Consider the following 25,457-nt stretch of genomic DNA (forward strand, 5'->3'; position numbering starts at 1 on the left):
GCAGTTATATGAACACCCCATGGTTTAATCTCCCATTCTACTGTTGATGGACATTTAGGGTGTCTCCAGCTTGGGGCTATTGTGAACAGTGCTGCTATGAACATTCCTGTGCACTGGATTCTCTAGGGTGTACACCCAGCATGGAACGTAACAGCTTCTTGATTAGGACAGAGGGTGGGAGGCCCCAGCTGTTGGCTTCATGGAGGCCATCTCTGCACAAAAATGCAGTGAAGTATTTACTGCTCCTCTTGGATGTGCAAGAGACTCCTGCACTCACACATGCCTAGATGAGCATTCCCAAATCTGAGAAGCAGAGAGCAGTGCAATGTGGACAGAACCAGAGTATTTCCCTAATATTCTACCAAAATTTCTGCCCCCCCGCAGAGCATTCTTCTCTCCAACCGGAAGGTATAAGATATACACATTAACTGAAAGGATCATATTGTGTGATAATTATTTGATTTTGTGCTTTTTTTCCACATTCCTTTTCCCTGCCCAGGATCTGATGGGGACCTAGTTATACTTACCATACCATCATGGGTCCCTAACTTGGAGCTAGTGTCTATACCTAGTAGGATTTCAGGGTTTGTCGGATGAATTAAGTTGAAATACGATTGACTGCTGAAGACTCAAACTCTGATTCTCTTATGGTTAAAACACTCCAGTTCTCAGCCTTAGCAGAGTTCATCACAATCTCCCTTTTTCAATAGATACAGCTCTTCACTGTCATATTTTAAATTTGATTGGCGGTTTCCAATTACTAAGACTTTCCACATAGCAACAAACATTTAGATAAAACATGGAAAGTGCAGCCTTTCATTTGTATGTCTTTGTGCCTCATGGCCATAGTATATGAAGTAAATCTTTGTTGAAAAAGTCTATTCCCAAATAGACTGGTGTTTGACTTCACATGGATTAAATGTATGAGATATAAGATATTTTTCCATTTTTATCAAAATGTAAATACACCTAAAATATTCTAAATAAGGATGACATTTAAAATTTCATTCTTTACACATGTCTAATAAATTGTAAAAATTCATTCAGGAAACATTTATTGAGGATCTACAATGTTTCAAGCTGTAAATACAAAGTGTTTTGTTATTATGCATATTTGTATTGATAAAAGGTCAGTATGTCTGATTAAATTTTAAGGAAATATGTATACAATCAAATCAGCTTAATTCTTTTTGAGAACTCAATGAAATTAGTTTAATATAAAGTCAGTCATCTGACTATATAACTGTATAATGTAGTGTTATGAGAACAATCTTAAGATTAAGAACCCTTGATCCAAAGAACTCAAATTCTTATATTGGTTCTATAGACATTAACAAAGAACTTTAAAGACAAAAGAACCTGGTAGCATTTGCTACATTAATCCTGCTAATGCAAAGTTAAGGAGTAAACCCTGTTTGCCAAATTTGGGACTGAACTTCCACTTTAGACGAGTCATGCAAAAAGTCAGATTATCTAAGGAGTTCACTGGTGGTCTAATGGTTAGGATCCCTAGCTTTCACTGCCATGGCCCATGTTCAGTCAGGGAACTGAGATCCTGCAAGCCATGCTGCACAGCCAAAGAAAACAAAACAAAACGAAACAAAAACTTAGATTATCTAAATTATTATAGCACTGTACTGTCTCAGACAGTTGTGTGAGTTTTGGCTCCAGGACTATTTCACTGACAGAATGGAATTAAAGGAGTAAGATACAGAAATGGTGTAACTTTACAATGAAACTCCTAAAACCATTCCAACAAGCTTTTGAAGAACTTTTCACCACCACCACCACTAAAATCAAGCTACCAAGTTTGTTCTCTGATACAAGCAACAGCAACTCCCCTGGCTGCTCACCAGATTCACAGTCTTCACAATTCTGTCATCGTCTGCGTCAGCAAGGGTGTAAGGGCCACGGCTCTTCACTAAAACCACATCACTGGACTCAGACTCTGGTCTAGACACAGATCAGACACACTGCCTCAATTCCTCAGTGCTTAGATTTATTTCATCTAATGAGATTTAGCTTAAGATTCTCTTCTTAAACCAAATCCTTTTTGAAGGAAATAAAAAAGGAATGCATGCTTTTTATTTTTTAAACATTTTTTTTTAAATCCCACATTTGTTTACTTATTTATTTTTGGCTGTGTTGGGTCTTCATTTCTGTGCGAGGGCTTTCTCTAGTGGTGGCAAGCGGGGGCCACTCTTAATCGCGACATGTGGGCCTCTCACTATCACGGCCTCTCTTGTTGCGGAGCACAGGCTCCAGACGCGCAGGCTCAGTAGTTGTGGCTCACGGGCCTAGTTGCTCCGCAGCATGTGGGATCCTCCCAGACCAGGGCTCGAACCCATGTCCCCTGCATTAGCAGGCAGATTCTCAACCACTGTGCCACCAGGGAAGCCCCAGGAATGCATGCTTTTTGTTTGGACATTGTCTTTGCAGGCCATGTTTCTCACAGTTAAAAAGATGACACCAAAACCACAAATTAACTCAAATCCACCCACTCGGTTGACTGGCGCTTTCAAGCCCAGTTTTCAGACAAAACTAGCAGCCAGACAGAACTGTCAACTTGTCACTTGTCCTGGTTTTCGTGCCTGTTACCAGAGGGGCTGATTGACTTGTATTTGAAACCCATAGACACCGTTTAACACAGCCAGAATAGACTAGACACCTATTCCAGTTTGTTCAGACAGAAGCGATTGAGACCAAATGGAACTGGTGTGGTGTCAACTGGACAACTTTTTACTCATAGAGCTGTGAAGAGCCTCATGTTAACTTGTGTTGTGGTTTTAATCATTTTGTGTATGTGATTCACCTATATACACCAGAAGATGTAAAAGGACATGTAGATATAAAGGAATAAGAACAACAGTAATTTAAAGTACTTTGTCTTTTTGGTGTTACGGAAATACTGATTGTAATCTGATGACTTTCCTAGGTCCTGGCTATTTTCTGGGAATTGGGCCCCTCATTTCCCACTGCAGGTTCCTCTGGATGGGGATCGGCAGTGCCTGCAATTACTACAACAAGACGTATGGTGAATTCGTGAGAGTCTGGATATGTGGAGAGGAAACCCTCATTATTAGCAAGTAAGTCTGTTAATAATCAGTGACATATTTTAAAAATCAAGGCTGGGATATTTCCTATTAAAAAACAAACTTATTTTGATATTTTGCCATCTTTGTTTCCAAAGTTATGTTTTCATTACTTAAATAAAGACGAGTGATTCCCAGGTAAAAATCTAACATTTGAGACAAGCAGAATAATTGGGTCTTGCTTGAAGCCAGAGGTACATATAAAGAACTCTGGGAAGACTGAAAATTATTCAGAATCTCTCTGAGCAGTGAATGTGGAAACTTAGAATACAGGTGATCTGGTTTTGACAAAACACACTTGAGGGAGAGGTATTATCTTTTATGCTTTCCTATTTCCTAAGATTTTGGTCTTAGCTGTACAAGTAAGCATCAAAACAAACAAACAAGCAATAATAGCAACAACAACAAAAAACACCTGAGGAAAAAAATTCTGACTGTATCAATTCGCTGATGTGTTTCTAATGCCAGGCTACTGAGAAACTCTGGGAGGATAGACAGCAGATGAAGAAGCCATTCATACTCTGCTCTCCTATTGGTGACTGTGTGCCAGTGTCCTTGCTGGGTGATTTTATATAAATTAGGAACAATATTGCCTATTAAAAGAAATGGTATTCTCCTGCTCCCCATACACTTAATATTTTCCAGATAACTTTAGCAGACTGAATTTACTCCAGGGTTAACAAAATATGCATTGACTAAAGAACTAGCTTTGTGAAATATTAGTTTTCTTACTGATTGATCATGGAAAATGAAGAGTTTAAAGGAGAGCACATATCATAGATGTTCAGATATCTTTGCTAGATTTTTAGCAAAGCTATCTGCCAAAATGTCTCATTAATGAGTTTTTATATTTATAATCCCTGACAGAGATTTACCCACAAACTAAGACTGACCAGGGTGTTTTACTGATTTATTAGAATTTTTTCTTCAGATACACAGGCTATTGACCAGAAGTAAGTGAAGCATTTCTGGAAACTGCATTGATTTTTTTTTCAGGCCATGATGATATACATCTTTTCTGAAACTACCATGGTGAACTCAAAGCCCAATTCTTTGAACCAAATACTTGAAAGAAGGGAGCAGGGGAGAAAAAACATGTTATCCTTCCAAATATTTCTACCTATCCAAGAATGCTATTTTCAACCAAACTAATATCTCGGTTTTTGCCTGTTTTTGTTTTTCATTTCACTCAGTTTGGTGGTGTAAAAGAGTAGCTAAGGCAGACCGTGTTACACATCTAACCATAAATAGCTTCAGGTGGAAATATCATTTCATTGGGTTCACAGTTAAACACCCCAGTGCAGCGGTTCTCAGACGGTGGCCCCCAACCAGCAGCATCCACATATCTGGGAACTTGTGAGAAACGCCCATCCTTGGGTCCCACCCTGACCCACTAAATAAGAAAATCTGGGGGCAGGGCCCAGCGATCTGTTTCCATGAGCCCTCCAGGTGATTCTGAGGCACACTCCAGTTTCAGATCCACTGCTCTAATGGCGAGGCCAGAGTTACTCTTGGATTTTACTTCTCTTGGTCTATGGAGCTCTGCCTAGCCAAATTTAAGTGAATTTGATATGCTCTCATTTTCAAAATCAACACTTTACTCACTTGTGCAACTGACTAGAGCCTCAAAAATGTCCTGGAACAGGTGGTGATTGGGCTTGGAGGACTGGGACACTGCCTTCTGCTGTTTGATCCCCCAGCACAGCAAGTTGCCTTCCAGCCCTCCTCAAGTCAGCGTCTGCCTTCCCTGTCACCCCTTTCCCTCAGATACAGGCAAAGGGACCTGCAGGATATTCATCCAAAAGGATGACACCTGCAGCTCAGGATCTAGAGCAGCGCTTCTCACCTGGGCTGCACATTAAAGTCACCCAGGGAGCTGTTCAAAACCCCACTGCCCAGGCCACAACCCAACTGTACAGTCTCTTGATGGGGTAGACCCAGGCATAGGTAGTGTTTAGAGCCCCAGGTGATTCCAATGTGCTGCAGAGCTTGAGGGAGGAGAGAAGGTAAGAAGCTTCTGGGGCAGGGGGCCTTTCCCTGGGGTTGGGGAAGCACCTAAGCAGCTTGGAGGGGTTTTGTGTAATTTTCTTACCCCTAAGTGTAGCTCAGGTGCTGGGAGTGCAAGACTAGACCTGGAGGGAAGAATGAAGCACGTGAGAAAGGACCAGAGGACCAGGACAGAAACTGCTCTTAGACACTAGATACTTAGATCACCAGATAAATTCCCAGGAACCCCAAAGGCAATTCCTGAAACAGGACCCTCGTTACAGCACAGGTGGCATCTGATCACTCTGCTATCTTAGTTAGGGAAGTGACCTTAGCCACCCTGACAGGGTCAGGTGCTGATTCACGCTGAGGACCTGGACAACAACCCACTCTGCCCTTCCCCCAGCTCTCCCAGTTCTTTCCCCGTTCTGTCCTCATAGGCTTTTCTCTGGTTGGAGTCTCTATGTTCTCTATAATTGCCTCTGAGCCACTCAATTTTGTTGTTAAGGGCTGAGCTCCCTGCGGGAATAGGACATGTTTGTCCCCATCTCCTTCCCTTGTCCGCTCTTCAGGTCCTTCCAGAACTACCGGTCCCTCTTGAAAAGACCCCATTGGACCTCAGAAAGCCTCTTCTTTTTCTTTGAATAGTTTGCCAGATTTTTTCTCTTTTGAAAAGTTTGACATCTGTAGTCATTACAACTGTGCTGAGATTATGCCCCAACTTTCAAGTCAGCTGAGTTCTGAAGTCGGGGGAGCTGCAGAACTTCGGGGGGCGGGACGTCAGGCACAAGAGCTGCGGGATTCTGCCTGAGCAACTGGGCGCTCTGGGGGGAGCTCCATCTGATCATCTTAAAGTGCGTAAAGTGTGCAAGATTCCCAAGCAGGGATGCTCTAAATTACTGAGTGTCTACAGACATTACGCATGACACTTTATGTCGTGTGTATGTATTAGTGTTTGTAATAGTATCAAAAAGGAGAATGTGGGTAGCATACATAAAGGGGAGATAGAACTTAACATGCTAACTGGGGTCAAATTTGCAAATCAGTTAGCCATTTAAATACTAATTATTGTTATAGTATTTGTATACCTGTTTTAATCATGTATAAATTTACAGGGAATTCATTCATTTATTTTGTAAGCATCCACTATTGAGAATTTGTACTAAGCACTGGATGATCCTAATCTATCATAGTCATTATTGGCTCTCCATTAATTCATTAAATAAATATTTATTAAGAACTTACTCTGTACAACAGGTTATCATGAACAAATCACTCCCAAATCCCTGCCCTTGTAGAGGAATATATTGTTACAGTGTTAATACACTGACAATAACAGGGTAAAACATAGTATAGCAGTAGGGTGAATGACTGTCTTGGTTTACTTGGGACCAGAGGAATTCCCACGTTGTGGGATTTTTAAGCTAAAACTCAGATAGACCAGGATGGTTATCCACACTATTAGCAGGTAGATATGGGCTATATAGAAGATGAGGTGGGTGGAACAACTTTGCGATGGGGAGAAATCAGGATTCCATTTCAGATATTTTGACTTGACTTGCCTAGTACCTCCAAACAGGAAGTTAAGAAGGAAGGTCAGAAACTAGCAAAGGAGGCTGAGAAGGACAACCACACAGAGAAGGGAAAACCAGGAGAGTGTGGTGGTCTGAAAGCCAGGCGAGGATGCATGTCAGGGAGGATGGAATTGTCAACTCTCCAGATAGTGCCACATGACTGGACGGAGATGTGAGCATTGCATTTAGCACCAGGGAGGTCATGGGTGAACTTGACAAGGGCAGTTTCAATGGAGTGTTGGGGGCAAAAGTCTGACCACTGTAGAGAATGGGGAGAGAAGAATTGGAGGCAGCAGGTATAGACACTCTTTCCAGGAGTTTGCCACAAAGGAGGCAGAGAAATGGAACAGAGCTGAAAGGGATGTTTGGTCCAAGGAGCTTTTATTTGTTAAGATACAAGATATTATGACATGTGTGTTTTGATGGGAATGATGAGTTACAGAGGAAAGTGCTGATGCAGCACACAAAAGGAGTGTGCCAGGTGAGATGACAAGGGGGTCCAGGTAACAAGTGGACGTGGCCTTGAAAAGGGACACGCAAGTTCATCCACAGTAACAGGAGGGAAGGTTGAATATATGGGCACTGGTCCTGGTGGTGGACTTGCAGAGGTTCCAGTTGCTTCTGTTTTCTCAGTAAAATAGGAAATGAAGTCTGTACTTGAAATAAAGGTGAGAAGTACAACACTGGGGGACAGAGGAGACAGGATATAACAGTCATCCAGGAAAGCAGGGAGTGACTGGACTTGGGAAATATAGTAGAATTGCCAGCTGCACTAAGGGCTCACTTGAAATTTAACTGAGACCTGCCTGTGTGTGTGTGTGTGTGTGTGTGTGTGTGTGTGTGTGTGCATGTATGGTTTTTTCCCCAGCCCCATTCAGTTGCCAGGTGCAAGCACAGAGTAAGCTAAACTGAGAGCTGGATTTACCCAGGGTTGAGGTTTTACCAGGCAATTAGGACAAAGTAAGCAGAGGGTCAAGGGACTTGAGGATGCATGGAAGGGAGAGACTCTAAAGATCGACAAGAAAATATTTTTCCAACTTTCTAGTAAGAAAAGTTCAAATGAACAGGAAAGTTAGAAGAGCAGTCCTCCCCCCTTTTTCCCCATGACCTTGACCTTCTGAAGAGACCACATCAGTTGTCTTACAGGATGTCCCACATTCCAAATCTCTCTTACTGTTTCATTACGGTGTCATTGAACATATTCTTCTATTCCCGGTATTGCTTATAAACTGAACACTAGGTCTATAGGCTCTATTCGATTCAGGTTAATTGTTGTGTAATAATACGTTCCTGTTAGTCCCAGGCACTTCACATTGCATCACATCAAGAGACCAGGGAAGGTGGTCCCATATTAGAGATACTAAATTTGGTCAGCTTAGGGTGGTTACAGTCAGATCTCTTTGTTACAAAGATTCTTTTTCTCTTGCAGTGACCTCAGTATCAAACCTGGGTAAGGATATTAGAGGGCAAAGGACAGGGAAAATGTGGTAGGATTGATGGAGTATAAGTCACAAGCACAGAACAAGTCTACACAAGGCAAGTGTTTATAAAATTTTGGTACCAAATATTCCATTGATTGTCTCCCTTGTATTCCTAGTACTCATCAATCTTGAACCTGACCACAGGTGTGTGAGTTCTTTAAACTCAGAACGGGATGGTGGCTTTTTCTTTACCACCTGAGGACTTACTTCCTGGCTACTTTTCATTTTGAAGAGGCAATAGGTTTGCCATCGTTGGAGATGTCTTTTGACCTCAGTCACATTTCAAGAAGAATAATGACCCCCAGGGATCAGGCATCTTATACTACCCACTGTCCCTTCTGAGCCTGGGAACTCACTTGGTCTATCCCCAGTGTTAAGAAGTCCTCACTCTCCCAGCCAGTGAGTCAATCAGTCAGTCAGTCAGTCAATGTAACATCTCCCTCACCTGGTGTTACAGGCCGGCCCGTATTGTGGGAAGCAGGTCTCTACTATTCTCCTTAATGTCAGGAGAGCTCTGGGCTGGCATCCGTAGTTCATCACCAACCTTCCCTTCTTCACTTTCCTGATTTACTCCAGTTAGATAAAGCCTACTTTTCATAAGTGATCTTGTTTTAAATTGCTTGTCCTTAGTCACACTTGGCTTGCTTGCTGTGTATATCACTTCTGTCTTGCCTATTTTGTTCTTTGCCAAGTCATAGCCTCTATCTCAGGATAACTGAGATGTTGGCGCCCCCTAAAGAACACATTGATTTTAAATGGTAGCTCTTTATTAACTAACATTTAACTTAGTTTAAATTTGGGTTGAAGTTTTTAATTGACCAGTAATTCCTCAAAACATATGGACAGACCAATGTGTTTTATGATATACTCAAAAGTTCTAAAGGTCAGAGCAGAAAAACAGTATTCTGTTTGTCAACTAATCACTTAAAATTTGTAGATCTGAGTTTGGGAGTAAAGAGTATACAAATTACTTACTTTCTGCTTTAATTATAGAATGAGGTAGTGGAAGGTAAGAAAGCTAGAGGCCTGAAATCTATTAATTAATAAGAATTTCAGTCTTTTGTATAGGATGATGTTTCCATACACGTCAAAATTTTGGCTAGTTGGTCAAATTAATTCCCTGGAATACAAATAGAAGCAACTGGATTTTTGTTTTTTGCTTTTATAGTTGCTAGGAAGATAAAAACTTGTCCAAAACGTAGGGTAATTTGAATATTATCTGGAATTATATCAAAAGTATATTTGACTTAGTAGAAAGTATTTTGATTTGAAAATGATTTTCTTCCTGAAATATATATCAAGTAAATAATTTATTCATATAATAATTCTGTCTTCATTTCACAGAACTGCCATTATTTCAGGGCCTTTCTTTTAAAGTTTAAATGGGACCTTGGAATCTATCACAAATGTGTGGGTTTGGCTAGTATTTAGCCCACAGCATTATCTACTCAGCCAGAGCTGAGCTCTTTTAGCCCAGGGTCTCCTATGGCAATATGTCCTCACAGGCATTTACTGAACAACCTCATTAAGGCAAAGTCATCCGTTTAGGAGCCAGTTGCAATTTGGCTAGAGAGGAGCTAGTGAGAAGATGGCCACCCTAGCCCAGTGCAAGAACAGTTATGTAGGTTATAGTAGCCACTCCCCATCTTTGAGGGTTATGTGTTCAGAAGACACCCATAGTAGGAGAATTTGCAGTTGAGAAACAGAATTTTAGTATAGAAGTGGCGAGGAAGAACTAAAGTTGTAGTGAACACACGAAAACGTGTACAATATTTACTTCACCAAAATAAGGGAAAAAATAACAACTAAAATAAAGCTAACACCAGAAATATGTCACACATCTTGAATTTGCACAATTGAGCACTGTGCAATTCCTTCCATCTTCTATCCCCTGCACACCAGAGTCTCCCTCATTTGCAGTTATCAAAAAGATATTTATAAATATATTTTACTTTCCTGCTATAATGTACATATTTTCTGTTTATTCCTCTGCCCAAATGTTTGGTTCCTTTCTGATGTCATGATCTGTGTCTCTGAACTCCACTCTGGCCTTGGAGACATGGGATAATGGGTAATCCTTATGTGAGAAAGTTCTGGAAGATCTATTTTAACTTCCCTAGCAGACCTGAGCAGGTTAGCTCTCGAGCCCCGAAGTTAAGGGTTCAATCACTTGAGCTCTGCCTATGGCAGCTCCTCACCAGAGCACACAGGATGGGCAACTTTTATATACATTCTGGCTCCTGCCCTGTAAACATGGCCAAAACACAGACTAATGCATTGGCTTTCTTCATGTCTCCCGTAGCTGCACTGCAGAAAACCTCTACTCCTTCTCTGCTCTCCACTCTTTTTAATTCCCAAACTCCACTTCCTTTTTCTGATTATCTCCAAGAAAAATGGCTATCAGTTTAAAGCTACTCGAGTGGAAATTTTTTGAAGTTGCAGAACTGCCATGCTTACATGTTACTAAGGGGAATTTGCACTTGGCCGTGTGGTCCATGTATAAACACTGTGATATAAACCCTGTAATCTGAAGAGCCTGTTGTTCTGCCCCACAGAGGAGTCTGGATAACGTGCTTGGAACAGCTTTGCCAGCATGGGAAGGTGGAGGGTGATACATGAGACCTTGTCTGTGCCTGAGCACAAACCCTGTGGTCCTATTGTCTACTCAGCAGCAGAGTCAGTCGAGGCCCACACCTCAGAGGTGGCATTACCAGGGTCATAGGTAAAAAGGCTGGAACTTGGAGGGAGGTGGCTGAGACATGACTTCTCTTTCCTCCCTCCCTCACCATATCTAGGTCTCCCTGTGGGTAAGGATTTTGGGGTGGCTGTCTGCACCTCCTTCTGCCCTGGTCTGTCTGCCATGTATCCTCAACTGAACTGACTTTCCTCATTACCTTTAGATAATCTCGTTTGATTTCTCCAAGGGGTGTTTGGTGTTCAGTTTTCGCCTATAATACAAACAACTGGCACTTATGAAAAAAATGGACATACAAACACCACATGTCCTGCTTATATCTTCCTATGCTCTGATAAACTCCATCCCATCTGTGTTCATACCCCCTCCATCTCACTCATCATAAGGAGGGGCAACCACATAGCTTATTAACGAGGACATTTTGGACTTCCAGCTTCCTGAGCTGTGCTCATCATGGTCACAGACACCACTTAGCCCTCACCCAGGTAGCCTGCTTCTGTTTAGGCCCTGCATGAACCTTTTCCAACCTCAGCCCCTTTCCACAGGAAATGCAGTCACCTGCAGAATTTCTTAATTTTTCTCTTGGTAGATGAAAATTAGTTTATACCACCCACACTTGATTCTTAACTTCATGAGTTCCCAACAGACATTCTTTTCTTCTGAAGTCCCTCTTTTACTGAGCAGTGAACGAGGAGTCTCTCTCCTCCCCAAATCCTCATAAACATAGGTTCATCTCAGCTGTTTCCTCTCAAGCCTTCCCTGTGCTGCTTGCATCCACTATCTAATAAACCCACCCCACCTTTTATCCTGAAGAGAATAACTATCCATTTATGCTTTCAATTATTTTTAAATATTATTCATTAATTTTATTCAAGGCATATTTAGCACGTATGTACATTGGCAGATCTAATAAAAGTAATCAAAATAAACAATGTGAAATCAGGGGCTTTTATAATTATTAGCATTTTTACATTTTATAATAGCTTATAATATAGGTGTTATTATTTGTGTCAGTATTGAAAATAAAGGGAATAAATGTTTTCCCCAATGTCATATATATGGTAACTATTGAGGCCAGGATGCAGACCCGTACCTTTTGGGGTTTTTTTTTTGAGTTTAGTCTTTTTAAGATTTTTTATTGAAGTAGAGTTGATTTACAATATTTTGTTAGTTTCAGGTGTACAGCACAGTGATTCAGTTATATATATTCAGTTTATATATATATATATATATATATATATATATACGTTTTCAGATTCTTTTTCCTTATAGGTTATTACAAAATATTAAGTATAATTCCCCATGCTATACGGTAAGTCCTTGATGGCTATCTATCTCATATACAGTAGTGTGTATATGTTAATCTCAACCCCCTTTCGCCTTTGGTAACTGTATGTTTGTTTTCTATGTCTGTGAGTATCTTTCTGTTTTGTAAATAAGTTCATTTATATCTTTTTTTTTTTTTAGATTCCACATATAAGCGATATCATATATTTTTTGTCTGACTTACTTCACTTACTATGATAATCTCTAGCTCCATCCATGTTGCTGCAAATGGCATTATTTCATTCTTTTTAATGGCTGAGTAATATTCCATTGCATAAATGTACCACATCTTCTTTAACCATTCATCTGACAATGGACATTTAGGTTGCTTCCATGTCTTGGCTATTGTAAATAATGCTGCTGTGAAAACTGGGATGCATGTATCTTTTCAAATTATAGTTTTCTCTGGACATATGTCCAGGAGTGGGATTGCTGGATCATATGGTAACTCGATTTTTAGGTTTTAAAGGAAACTCCATACTGTTTTCCATAGTGGCTGCACCAATTTACATTCCCACCAACAGTGTAGGAGGGTTCCTTTTCCTCCACACCTTCTCCAGCATTTGTTATTTGCGGACTTTTTCATGATGGCAATTCTGACTGGTGTGAGGTGATACCTCATTGAAGTTTTGATTTGCAGTTCTCTAATAATTAGCAATGTTGAGCATTTTTTCATGTGCCTGTTGGCCATCTGTATGTCTTCTTTGGAGAAATGTCTATTTAGCTCATGTGCCCATTTTTTGATTGGGTTTTTTAAATTGAATTGTATGAGCTGTTTGTATATTTTGTAAATTAATCCCTTGTCAGTTGCATCATTTGCAAATATTATCTCTCATTCTGTAGGTTGTCTCTTTGTTTTGTTTATGGTTTCCTTTCCTGTGCAAAAGCTTTTAAGTTCAATTAGGTCCCGTTTATTTTTAATTTTTTTAAATTTATTTACTTTTTAAAATTTTTGGCTGCTTTGGGTCTTTGTTGCTGCACGTGGGCTTTCTCTAGTTGGGGCGAGCAGGGGCTACTCTTCATTGCTGTGTGCGGGCTTCTCATTGTGGTGGTTTCTCTTGTTGCGGAGCATGGGCTCTAAGCGCGTGGGCTTCCGTATTTGCAGCACGCGAGCTCAGTAGTTGTCACTTGCAGGCTCTAGGTGCGCAAGCTCAGTAGTTGTGGCGCACAGGCTTAGTTGCTCCGTGGCATGTGGTATCTTCCTGGACCAGGGCTCGAACCCATGTCCCTTGCATTGGCAGGTGGATTCTTAACCACTGTGCCACCAGGGAAGTCCGGTCCCGTTTATTTTTGTTTTATTTCCATTAATCTAGGAGACATACCTTAAAAGGTATTGCTGCAATTTATGTCAACGAGTGACCTCCCTGTGTTTCCCTCTAGGAGTTTTATAGTATGCAGTCATACATTTAGGTATTTAATCCATTTTGAGTTTATTTTTGTATATGGTGTTAAAGAATGTTTTAATTTCATTCTTCTACATATAGCTGTCCAGTTTTCCCAGCACCACTTATTGAAGAGACTGTCTTTTCTCCATTATATACTCTTGCCTCCTTTCTTGTAGATTAATTGACCACAGGTGCGTGGGTTTATTTCTGGGCTTTCTATCCTGTTCCATTGATCTATATTATCGTTTTTGTGCCAGTACCATACTATTTTGATTACTGTTGACTCTGTAGTATAAACTGAAGTCAGGGAGCCTGATTCCTCCAGCTCCATTTTTCTTTCTTAAGATTGCTTTGGCTATTCAGGGTCTTTTGTGTTTCCACACAAATTTAAATTGTTTTCGTTCTAGTTCTGTGAAAACTGCCATTGATAATTTGCCATTGCAATGAATCTGTAGATTGCCTTGGGTAGTATAGTCATTTTAACAATATTGATTCTTCCAGTTCAAGAACACAGTATATCTTTCCATCCATTTGTGTCGTCTTCAATTTCTTTCATCAGTGTCAGTGTCTTAATAGTTTTCAGAGTACAGATCTTCTGCCTCCTTAGGTAGGTTTATTCCAAGGTATTTTATTCTTATTGATGTGATGGTAAATGACTTTTTTCCTTAATTTCTTTTTCTGATCTTTCATTGTTTGTGTATTTTTGCAATATCTACAAATCAATCAGTGTGACATACCACATTAACAAACTGAAGAATAAAAATCATATGATGGGCTTCCCTGGTGGTGCAGTGGTTAAGAATCCACCTGCCAATGCAGGGGACATGGGTTCGAGCCCTGGTCTGGGAAGATCCCACATGCCGCGGAGCAACTAAGCCCATACGCCACAACTACTGAGCCTGTGCTCTATAGCCCGAGAGCCACAACTCCTGAAGCCTGCACAACTAGACCCTGTGCTCCACGACAAGGAAGCCACTGCAATGAGAAGCCTGCGCACCGCAACAAAGAGTAGCCCCCGCTCGCCGCAACTACAGAAAGCCCGCGCAGGGCAATGAAGACCCAACGCAGCCAAAAATAAATAAAAATAAAATAAAATAAATAAAACATTTAAAAAAGTATTTTAAAAATCATATGATCATCTCAATAGATGCAGAAAAAGTTTTTGATAAAAATTAACGTCCATTTATGAAAAAAACTCATCAGAAAGTGGGCATAGAGGGAACCTACCTCAACATAATAAAGGCCATATATGATAAACACAAAGCTAACATTATACTCAATGGTGAAAAGCTGAAAGCATTTCCTCTAAGATCAGGAAAAAGACAAGGATGCCCACTCACCACTTTTATTCCACAAAGTTGTGGAAATCCTAGCCACAGCAATTGAAGAAGGAAAAGAAATAAGAGGAATACAAACTGGAAAGAAGTAAAACCGTTACTGTTTGCAGATGACATGATACTATACATAGAAAACCCTATCCTTTCAATTATTCAAATTATCCACTCTTCCTTCAAATGCCGTAGCCCTACTTATAAGCAGTCTTAATAAAACACCTTCGCACCAAAGTGAGCTCCTCTGCAGAAGAATTCTGTACCACTGTCCTAAGAAGACAATATTCTCTTCAAACATGGAGGCCCCATGACGTCTTCAGCTATGATTTTACAACATGTTATAATGCTCATTGCCTTACTGTACCCCAATTACAGTAGGATTTGGGGCAGGAAGCAAGTCCTGAAGGAGGACATAGGTGGGGAGGGACTGCCTGCTCCTTCCTAGATGCTCTGAAGACCCAGCTCAGGCCTTAAGAGCCAGGCCTGGGGGTGGGAATAGAGGGCAGAGCAGTGGAAGAGGAACCAGGAAGTTCAAGGAAGCCTGGGTTCCTGGCAAGGTCCCAGCGTTGCCACAGCAAGGGCTATCTAATGGCTCAGCGTGCCCTATGTCCTGGGAGAACTCTGTGACCCTGGAGACCTTGATGAATCATGATGGACGCAGAGCCCCAAGACAGCTGCTGTCACCACCACAGAGAGCCTTCCAGGCCCAGCCCAGCCAGCCAAGCCCAGGGCCAGAGGTACCCAGGAGATGTCCTTCAGTCCTAGAATGATACTCCCCTGGAGGGGCCGGGCCTGATTAGGGCCTCTGGGGGACGGGTGGTACAAGGCAGAACTGCTGCTTCCAAAACTAAAGAGGTAAGACTTCAGTTATTCCAGCGACTTCCTATTATGAGGCTCACTTCTGCATGGGGAGCACTGTCTGGAGAGGGACTGCTTGGAGGCTGGAGGCTCTCAGGAATATGGTGGTGTGGAGGGTTCAGTTTCTTACAGCCTTGTAGCTCTGACAACAGTAGTGGGGAGTATTTTAGTGACTTGGAGTTAGATAAAGGGAAATAACGAATAACTGTGTGTGTGTGTGTGTGTGTGTGTGTGTGTGTGTGTGTGTGCGTGTGTTGATCTTTAGTGATGCTCAAACAGGGAGCTAGTAGGTAGAAATGTTTCAACTGCCGAAGGAGGTTCTTGCGCTAACACAGGTGCTTATTTAATTTGAACACTAGAATTTATGCATTTTGTCAAGATCAACATGCATTTGCTACGAGAGCCAACTGGTAGTCAAACTCATTACCGTGAGTTCTCTGGATCCTTAAAAATCAACACCAAGGTTTGCTTTCTCTGCAGGTCTTCGAGTATGTTCCACATAATGAAGCACAGTCACTACACATCCCGATTCGGCAGCAAACTTGGGTTGCAGTGCATCGGCATGCATGAGAAAGGCATCATATTTAACAATAATCCAGCACTCTGGAAAGCCGTTCGACCTTTCTTTACAAAAGGTATTCAGGTGCTGGGTATAGTCTGCTCTTCTGTCTATGAATATGCCTGTCTTAAAATCATTTTTAACTTCTTCTCCTTCACAGTTTTGAAATAATAAGAGCTAACATTCATTATACATCTACTACATAGTAGGCACTGTTTTAAACACTTGATACTTTAATCCCACAGCAACCCCGTGTGGTGAATACTCTTATCACTTACATTTTACAAATGAGAAAACACGGATAAAGAGGTTAAGTACCTTACCCATTTTCTACCATTAGTAAATGGTAGCAAAGAAGACAACCCCAGAACCCACATATTTAACCACTTCAATTTTGTTCTTTCTGTTTTTACATCCATTTCATGGATGTAAAAAAAATTAGCACTCTATATACTTAAGGTCACTTCAATTAGTGTGTATGTCAATTAGTGTGTCAGCCATATCCTTGATTTAACATAGCCAGCATGTTTGCTGCATCCCTGGCTGACTTCCCAGATGTTTTAACAGAAAGCAATTTGCAAATAAATTAGAGAATTTTAGAACTAGAAGGGCTGTATATGTCATCTCTTTCAGCCTCTGAGTTTTATACTTAAGGAAGTACATTTCTAGAGAGCTTGTGATTTTTCCCCCAGGCAACATAGCCAGACATTGATGAACAGAAACTGGACCCCAAACCTCCTTATCTAGTGATTTCCCTCTTTATATGCTGCTGGAATGGAAGCCTTTGGGAAATAATCATGACCAACCTTTGACATTAACATCAGAGAAGATGGTCATGTACTAGAAACCTTATCATTGATGGAATCTGGCACTAGATGGGTTGTAGGTCTGACCAGGGACCATGGATATTCTTCCCTCCAGCCAGCCTCTGTAGTGAACCTAGATGCCTCCTGTGTGGCTGCCGAGACAGGGAAAAACTACGCCTGTCCCAGTCTAGTGGTGATCCCCCTCCACAGAGCTGCCCATCACCAAGACTCAGCACAACTCTAGCACAGATTCCACTACCTTAGTTTCCTATTGCTGCTTAACAGATTGACACAGACTTAGTGGCTTCAAACCACACATTCATTACCTTATAGTTTGATGGGTCAAAAGTTTGACATGGGTCTCATGGGGCGAAAATCAAGGCACTGATATGGCTGTGTTCCTTTCTGGAGGCTCTAGGGAGAAAGTGTTTCCTTGGCTTTTCCAGCTTCTAGAGGCTGCCCACATTCCTTGGCCTGTGACCCTTTCAGGGATATTACATTCTGTTTATATGTTTGAAATGTGGCTTCAAGCTCTTGAACATAGAGGCAAATCATACGTCAGCCTGGGAGTGATAATCAAAGCCATCCCTTCCATGCAAAGGACTGATTCATGAAGGAATCATCTGTCCCACTTCTGGATATAACAGTCACCCAGGAAACACCATCCCTACCTTTCATATCTCCAAGTCCTTCCTAAAGTCAGAAGGTATGCTGCCAACCCAAACTTCTTTTTTATACGTGTGGAAATGCTTAGACTCTAGGACCACTCACCAGGTCTCCTTTCTTATTTGCAAAGTGTGACATCAGGGGCTTCTGCAGCACAGTTGATTTGTTTTGTTGGAGGACCCTAACAGCAAGTCTGAATAATAAAAGACATTAAAAAACCAATTACTCCTAAAGAAAACTTAAACTTAGAACAAGGAGAAAAAGGATTTTAAGAGTTAACACTCATGTTAGACCACCTACCATCATGACTCACTAGTGCAAAGACGGTCAGGAGCAGAGCAAAGTAAGAGATCAGAGCCAGTTCACTCTACCGGGTTTCATTCATTCATCCCTCTATTTGACAAATACATAATATATCAAGAGCTACCACGTACTACAGACTCAAAGTACAACGCTAACAGGTTGTCACTGCCCTAAAAGAGTTCCCAGTCCTGTGAGGAAGACTGCTTGAACAACAAAGATTTGTTTTGCTGTTATGACACTGACTGACTACAATAAATCTGGATGTAGACTGAAGAGAAACTGATATTAAGAGAAGGGTATGTCTGGTAATTTAGAAGACTAGCATTTTACACATATGACCTATAATTAAACAGGAAGCACCTTAGATCAAAAAGGTAAGATCCAATTTGAATAGTTCTATAGCAATATTCTGCCACCCACTGAAACATAAAATATTACCCTGACCAAATCCAAACTGTCTTTAGAGGGAAAGATATATAATAAATATGGAAAATCGCTGATTGGTGATTTATGATCATAAGTACTAAATATTTCATTTGTAATCTCACAAATGATATGTCATCATATGAAGAAAAGTTCAGTTTTGAAAAGTTTGTTTTAAAAATATTTATTTATTCGTTAATTCATTCATTTTTAACCATAAATGTGATAACCTGCTATAGAGAAAAATAAGAGAATACAGAAAAAGTATAAAGAATAATATGAAAATCTCCACCCATAATAAAAATGTGGACAATTAAGCTTCAAACACAAAACGCCAAAATTGCCTGATAGTTTGTGTGCCCTGGAGTTGGAGGCACCTCACTCTGACCTGTACCCTTCAGCTTTGTCTGGCCCCGGCCTGGTGCGCATGGTGACCGTCTGTGCTGATTCCATCACCAAGCATCTGGACAGGCTTGAGGAGGTCTGCAACGAGTTGGGCTATGTGGATGTGTTGACCCTCATGCGGTGCATCATGCTGGACACCTCTAACAAGCTCTTCCTGGGGATCCCCTTGGACGGTACTGAAATTTTCATTCTTGTTACTTGACATTGGGCCCTTTATTAAACAGGGCATGAGAAGGATAACAGACTCAAGTAAAGATATGCTCTTTTGTACACTGCTCTTCTTTAAACCTTTCTAAGTATTCCTAAAAATTGTTCCTGGTATGTCTGCCTTGTTCACTTATATGATCATAAATATCTACAGCAGGGGCCATCTTCTATTTCATTTGTATCTATCTCGCCTCATTGCTCTAGGAAATAGGATTCTACCCACAGCTGAAACTTAACAGATGTGATCATTTGATTTGGTCATAAATATATCCTACCACCAAACCTAGGTATTTAACCATTACCAACCATTCTTTTGGGCATGATATATACATATATATATGTATGTATGTGTATGTGTGTGTGTGTATATATATATATATATATATACACACAAACACACACACACAAACACATATACACATTCTATCTATCTATCTATCTACACATACATATAAGTGCACATACATACCTCTCCCTCAAAGCCACTAGGTATGAAAACATTGACTCTATCTATACGGTGATAAGGGTACTGAGGCTGCTGGAAATGATGATGATAACTAACATAAATTTAGTGTCTACTATGTGCCAAGCAGTATAAAAAGTTGCTTCACATAAACTTTGTCACTTAGCATTTATAACAATCCTGGCAAGATGTCTCACTCAAGAAACTGCTTTCCTCACTATATTACAGAAACAAATATTAAACACATACAACTCTACTGCCAACAAAAGAACAAACATTAATCATGTGGATCCACTAAATTCTGCTGCTGTCAGCTTAATGTAATTTCTCCTAACTTGATTTCTAGCAGTGTTCATTGATTCATACATTCATTCAACTAATATTTATTGATTGCCTATTTCATGTCAGGCTTAGGTTCTGGAGATAGACCAGTGGACAAGACAAAGTCCTTGCCTTCAAAGAGTTTACATCCTAGTGGGTATATGGACAGTAAAAAACTATCTATCTAATAATAAATTAGGCTATAATAAGTGCCTTAAAAAAAAAAACAAACCAGGGCAAAGGGCTAGAAAGTGAAGGGGGAGGTCAGTGGGAGGCTGAAGCTCTTGTGGAGAGAAAGGGTGGTCAGGAAGGCCTCTGTGGACAGGATGTCTGAAAATAGCCCCAAATGAAGTGTGACGGTGAGCCACGTGCAGATCTGAAGGAAGAACATCACAGGTATAAGAACAAAGCACGATTTTCACACTTGCCCAGACCAGCTGAGCTATCACACCTGCTCCCTGATTGACCACATTTGGACAAGCAGACAAGCGATAAGCCCTCCCTTTCTCTGCTCCACTCTCCTCACCTCATCTCCCTGCCTCTTTAATGATTCCTTACCAGAGTCCTAGGAACCCCATCTGATTGACATTAGGATGGGAGCCCCATTCACTCTGCAAGTCACAGCCTCTTGCATCATCCCCTTTCACACAGGGACTCTGAAAGTCCTGTTTGCCTGTTCCACGTACATCTCTCCTAAGACATGACAGGTACCTATTTTAGAAGTCCTTGCTCTTTGGTTCCCCACTAGCCTTGATTCTTAGGAGGGATCAAGTAAAGGGAATTGTACATCTGTCCGTTAACTTATGGATGCAGACTGCGGTCTAAGAACCTTCATAACCCATACAGACTTATGCATATGTCCCTCTGCTCACCGGGTCCTTGTTAAACTCTCAATTGGCCTGAGGGACCCAGTGCACCAAAGAGGAAAGGACATGGCCCTGAGGTTAGATAGAACCAGGCTCCAGCCTAGGGACTTCCTGACACACTGCTTCTACTTTGTTGGGCAAGCTTCTTCATTTCTGTGAACTGCAGTTTCTGCACCTGCATATGTCTCTTCCCTTCTCTTGTGTATAATTTGAAAAACAGAAGGGGTTTTCTTTTCTCTAGTATTCAATTTAATTCAAGAACATCCGTTAAGATCTGACTGTGCACAAGACTCAGGACAAGGCACTGAAGATTCCAAGATGAATTCTACACTCTGAACCGAAATATAAACAGCAGAGCAGCATGGCTTTTTGCCTTTCTAGGTGCCAGAATTGAGGCCATAACAGCATTAATTACTTCTTATTTCCCACAGTCAGGAAAACAGGAGGGAGTTGGAGGCTCAGCCATGGAGAAGCGTGTGAGATTCTAGGCTGTGTCTCTAGCACAAACTTGAAAACTGGCAAATCTCTGGTTAACGTGGCCAATTTAGATGCCAAGGAGAATAAATTAGTGTTGATTTGCTTAGTGGCATTCCCCTGGCTGAAACACCCTTTGGAGTTGGAACCTTGCCCTGCTTAGAGTCCCAGATGGTAGGAGAGTCTACAGGGGATCTTCTCTGAGCAGTGTACCATCCTTGGGCTCACATTTTTGCTCATCTGTTCTGATCTTTTTCTGTTTTTCCAGAAAGGGCCATCGTGGTTAAAATCCAGGGTTATTTTGATGCATGGCAAGCTCTCCTTCTCAAACCAGACATCTTCTTTAAGATTTCTTGGCTATGCAGAAAGTATGAAAAGTCTGTGTAAGTAACAAATTTTGGAATATTTATTGCTGAGATTGGATTGATCTGTGTTGTGTCTTAGTTATTGCTGGCCTCTTCGGCAAGCTTTCTCCTCTCCAGAACTGCAAGGGAGCTGTTAAGCACTTCTTACAGCAATTTGGCAGCATGTGGCCAGACCACAAGGAAAGGAAGACGTTGGCCCAGGGCAGTTTTCCCTAGGAGGCTGAGAGCTCCATCTCTGGAACTAGGACACTGCTGTGTATTTTGAGTTGAAGAGAAGGGCTGGCTGAACCTATCCTTATCATTAGTCAAAGTTCTCTTTGCATGCCTGGAAAAATAAATCATTTTATTGTTGTGTTGCTTCTGAATGAATTTAACTTAATTCAATTTGTCAGAATTGACAGTAGTTGCAAGAGAACTTTTTCATGATGAACTTTTTTAAGACGTGTTGTTTTTTTAGTTATGCATCTTATATCTTGGGGGATCCTAAAACTGTCATTAAATGGCTTTGCTTTTATCTCAGACTAGTCTAGCAGAAGACTAGACAAATGCCCAATGGCCTATTGGATAATCAGTGGGCTTTTAGAGTGTAAGTTTCCAGCCACTGTACTTGCCACCTCTAACCGCCAGTGGAAAGCACAGGGGATCTAAAGGTAGACAGAGCTGGTTTGTATCCTATCTCTACCACTTAATAACCAAATGTCCTTGGGAAGTTCTTTGAAATAAAATATAACATACCCTCCGTGGTGGCAATATAGGTTAATGAGATCCTCTATAGAGGGCAATCAGCACAAAGCATGACACATAGTAGGCAGTAAACATGTTAGTTTTCCCCGTCCCTCTGTTCATATCTTTCCCAGATGTCCCTGACTATCTTAAATTCTCCCCCAAAGTTCCCAAAGTTGTTGGAAGACCTAACTTCATCCTGTTTGCATGTTTTGAAATTCAGTAATACTAGTCTCCAGGAAGTTAGCTTGATGTTGCTTTATATATTTCAAGCGGATGATGAGTATCAGATGGATGATTTGGACACCTGGTCCTTTAAACATTTCTCTTTGTTTCTACCGGAGCTTATTGTGACTTGAATCAATAAGATAAATGGTTCATCTCTTCACTGCTGTCAGAATTTGTGGTCGTCTCAAGAGTCTTATTGGTCCGCAGTTAAACCTGGTCATTAGTTTAGCTTCAGTATGGTCAGCAGGCCCATAGATACTTACTGCATGAGACTGTATGACAGTTTCTCTTTGGTTTCTTTAAAATTAGCTTAGCCACTTTCCTCTCTGGGTAACATTTACCAATGGTTAGTGAACTAGGTAATATCTCCTATGACCTAAAGCAGTAAAGACCTAGAGAAATTCTTCTGCAATACCCTTGCAATGTGCCAATACTTTTTTGTTAAGGTATGAATGACATTTAAAATTATACTAGTTTCGGTTGTACAACATAATGATTCAATATTTGTATCAATATATTCCGAAAAATGATCATCACAAAAGTCTAGTTAACATCTGTCACCATACATAGTTACAAAATTTTTTCTTGTGATGAGAACTTTGAAGATGTCTCTTAGCAACCTTCAAATATGCAACACAATATTATGAACTACAGTCACCATACTGTACATTACATCCCCATGACTTATTATTAAAACCAGAAGTTTGTACCTTTTGATAATCCCCATCACCAATTTCGCTCCCACCCCCAACTTCTTGCCTTGGTAAACAACAATCTGTTCCAGGTATCTACGATCTTGCACTTTTTTAAAGATTCCACATGTAAGTGAGAAAGATTCCACATACAAGTGAGAAAGACAGTATGCATCTTTCTCTATCATGCCAATACTTTAAAAACTATATTGAATTTAGCCTTTCGGTAACAGTTTTTAACCTTTAACTATAGGTTACTGCCTTGATTTTGCTACCAGTACCTAGACATGTTGGCTAACTCCAGTTCCTTAATATGAAGTGTAATGTATATGTAATTTATGGATATTTGCAAAGAATTAAGTATAAATTCAGTTATTCATGAGAACTAATGGCTGCAACTTAAACAGATTGTTTTATTTAAACGATTGGCAAATGAATCCATTTTTTTAGGTGTCTTAACTGAGTACAAGTAGATTATATTTTTACTTTTATTTCCAGCAAGGATTTGCAAGATGCCATGGAAATTCTGATAGAAGAAAAAAGACAGAGGATTTCAACAGCAGAGAAACTGGAAGACTGTATGGATTTTGCCACTGAGTTGATTTTTGCCGAGGTACAGACCTGCACTAATCATAATTCCCACACAACATACATGTATGACTGTGTATAGGTGTCTTAAAATTTCCTCGTTAATTGTTGCATGTTTCTGTTTTTAAATATTTGGTTTAGTATTTCTTTTTTTTTTAAATTTATTTATTTATGGCTATGTTGGGTCTTCGTTTCTGGGCGAGGGCTTTCTCTAGTTGCGGCAAGCGGGGGCCACTCTTCATCACGGTGCGCGGGCCTCTCACTATCGCAGCCTCTTGTTGCGGAGCACAGGCTCCAAATGCGCAGGCTCAGTAATTGTGCCTCATGGGCCCAGTTGCTCCACAGCATGTGGGATCTTCCCAGACCGGGGCTCGAACCCGTGTCCCCTGCATTGGCAGGCAGATTCTCAACCACTGTGCCACCAGGGAAGCCCTTGGTTTAGTATTTCTATAATGCCCAACCCAAACTGCCCACTATTAGACAATCAGATTAGACTGAACTTTAAGATTTAAATTTCTCTGTGTCTGCACAATATAAAATATGAAAACTGGGGAGTGCAAAGACACTAAATACATAGATAAATGTCTAAATTGTTCAGCTTTGAGCTGAAGATTATTAATGAAAATGTCCATTGTCAATTCCAGAGACTTGTAATTTCTATAATTTCATTTTGTTGAGGTCTGTTGATCCTTGAGTGCCACCCTCCCTCCTGTTTTGAACCTTTCACTTTTCCAATGTTTCTCCTCGTTTCAATTGTTCAGAAACGTGGTGACCTGACAAGAGAGAATGTGAATCAGTGCATACTGGAAATGCTGATTGCAGCGCCGGACACCATGTCTGTCTCTGTGTTCTTCATGCTGTTTCTCATTGCAAAGCACCCCCAGGTTGAAGAGGCAATAATGAAGGAAATCCAGACTGTTGTTGGTAAGAATTTATCAAGCAAACAATAGAGATTAGAAAACAATTCCTTCTGAATATCAGCTTCTAGGTCCTAAGAATCTTATGTCAAAATCTTTACTAGAATCCACCCAGAGAACAATAGAGCAGTTCACTGTGTCGTATTTTCATTATGCCAGACAGGTTTCTGTGTTTTTCTGATATAAAAAAATACACGCTCATTGGAAAAAATTCAAACAATAGATGTATAAGGCAGAAAGTAGTATCTCCTGATCGCTTCCACTCTCCTTCCCATTCCCCAGGGGGAATCACTGTTAATATTTTGATGTGTATCCTTCAAGGTCTTTTTTGATGGGCACATAAACCCATATATGCAGGGTTTTTTTTTTAACATCTTTATTGGAGTATAATTGCTTTACAATGGTGTGTTTGTTTCCGCTTTATAATCAAGTGAATCAGTTATACATATACATTATGTTCCCATCTCTTCCCTCTTGCTTCTCCCTCCCACCCTCCCTATCCCACCCCTCTAGGTGGTCACAGACCACTGAGCTGATCTCCCTGTGCTATGCAACTGCTTCCCACTAGCAATCTATTTTACGTTTGGCAGTGTATATATGTCCATGCCACTCTCTTTGTCACAGCTTACCCTTCCCCCTCCCCATATCCTCAAGTCCATTCTCTAGTAGGTCTGTGTCGTTATTCCCGTCTTACCCCTAGGTTCTTCATTACTTTTTTTTTTC

The 25,457-nt window shown here is 40.7% G+C and overlaps 1 protein-coding gene across 2 annotated transcripts in view; it reads left to right on the top strand.

Moving 5' to 3' along the window:
- CYP19A1 (cytochrome P450 family 19 subfamily A member 1) overlaps window positions 1-25,457 on the top strand; it is a 49,294-nt gene that overhangs the window by 19,262 nt on the left and 4,575 nt on the right. For both annotated transcript variants that reach the window (XM_007455520.1, XM_007455519.1), the window contains 6 exons: window positions 2,936-3,086; window positions 16,209-16,363; window positions 18,887-19,063; window positions 21,490-21,604; window positions 23,728-23,842; window positions 24,579-24,741. In XM_007455520.1, coding sequence (XP_007455582.1) covers window positions 2,936-3,086; window positions 16,209-16,363; window positions 18,887-19,063; window positions 21,490-21,604; window positions 23,728-23,842; window positions 24,579-24,741 — 876 coding nt within the window. The remainder of the gene's footprint in view (window positions 1-2,935; window positions 3,087-16,208; window positions 16,364-18,886; window positions 19,064-21,489; window positions 21,605-23,727; window positions 23,843-24,578; window positions 24,742-25,457) is intronic.

Source organism: Lipotes vexillifer, unplaced genomic scaffold (assembly GCF_000442215.2).
Source record: "Lipotes vexillifer unplaced genomic scaffold, Lipotes_vexillifer_v1.1 scaffold24, whole genome shotgun sequence".
NCBI classification, from domain to species: Eukaryota; Metazoa; Chordata; class Mammalia; order Artiodactyla; family Lipotidae; genus Lipotes; species Lipotes vexillifer.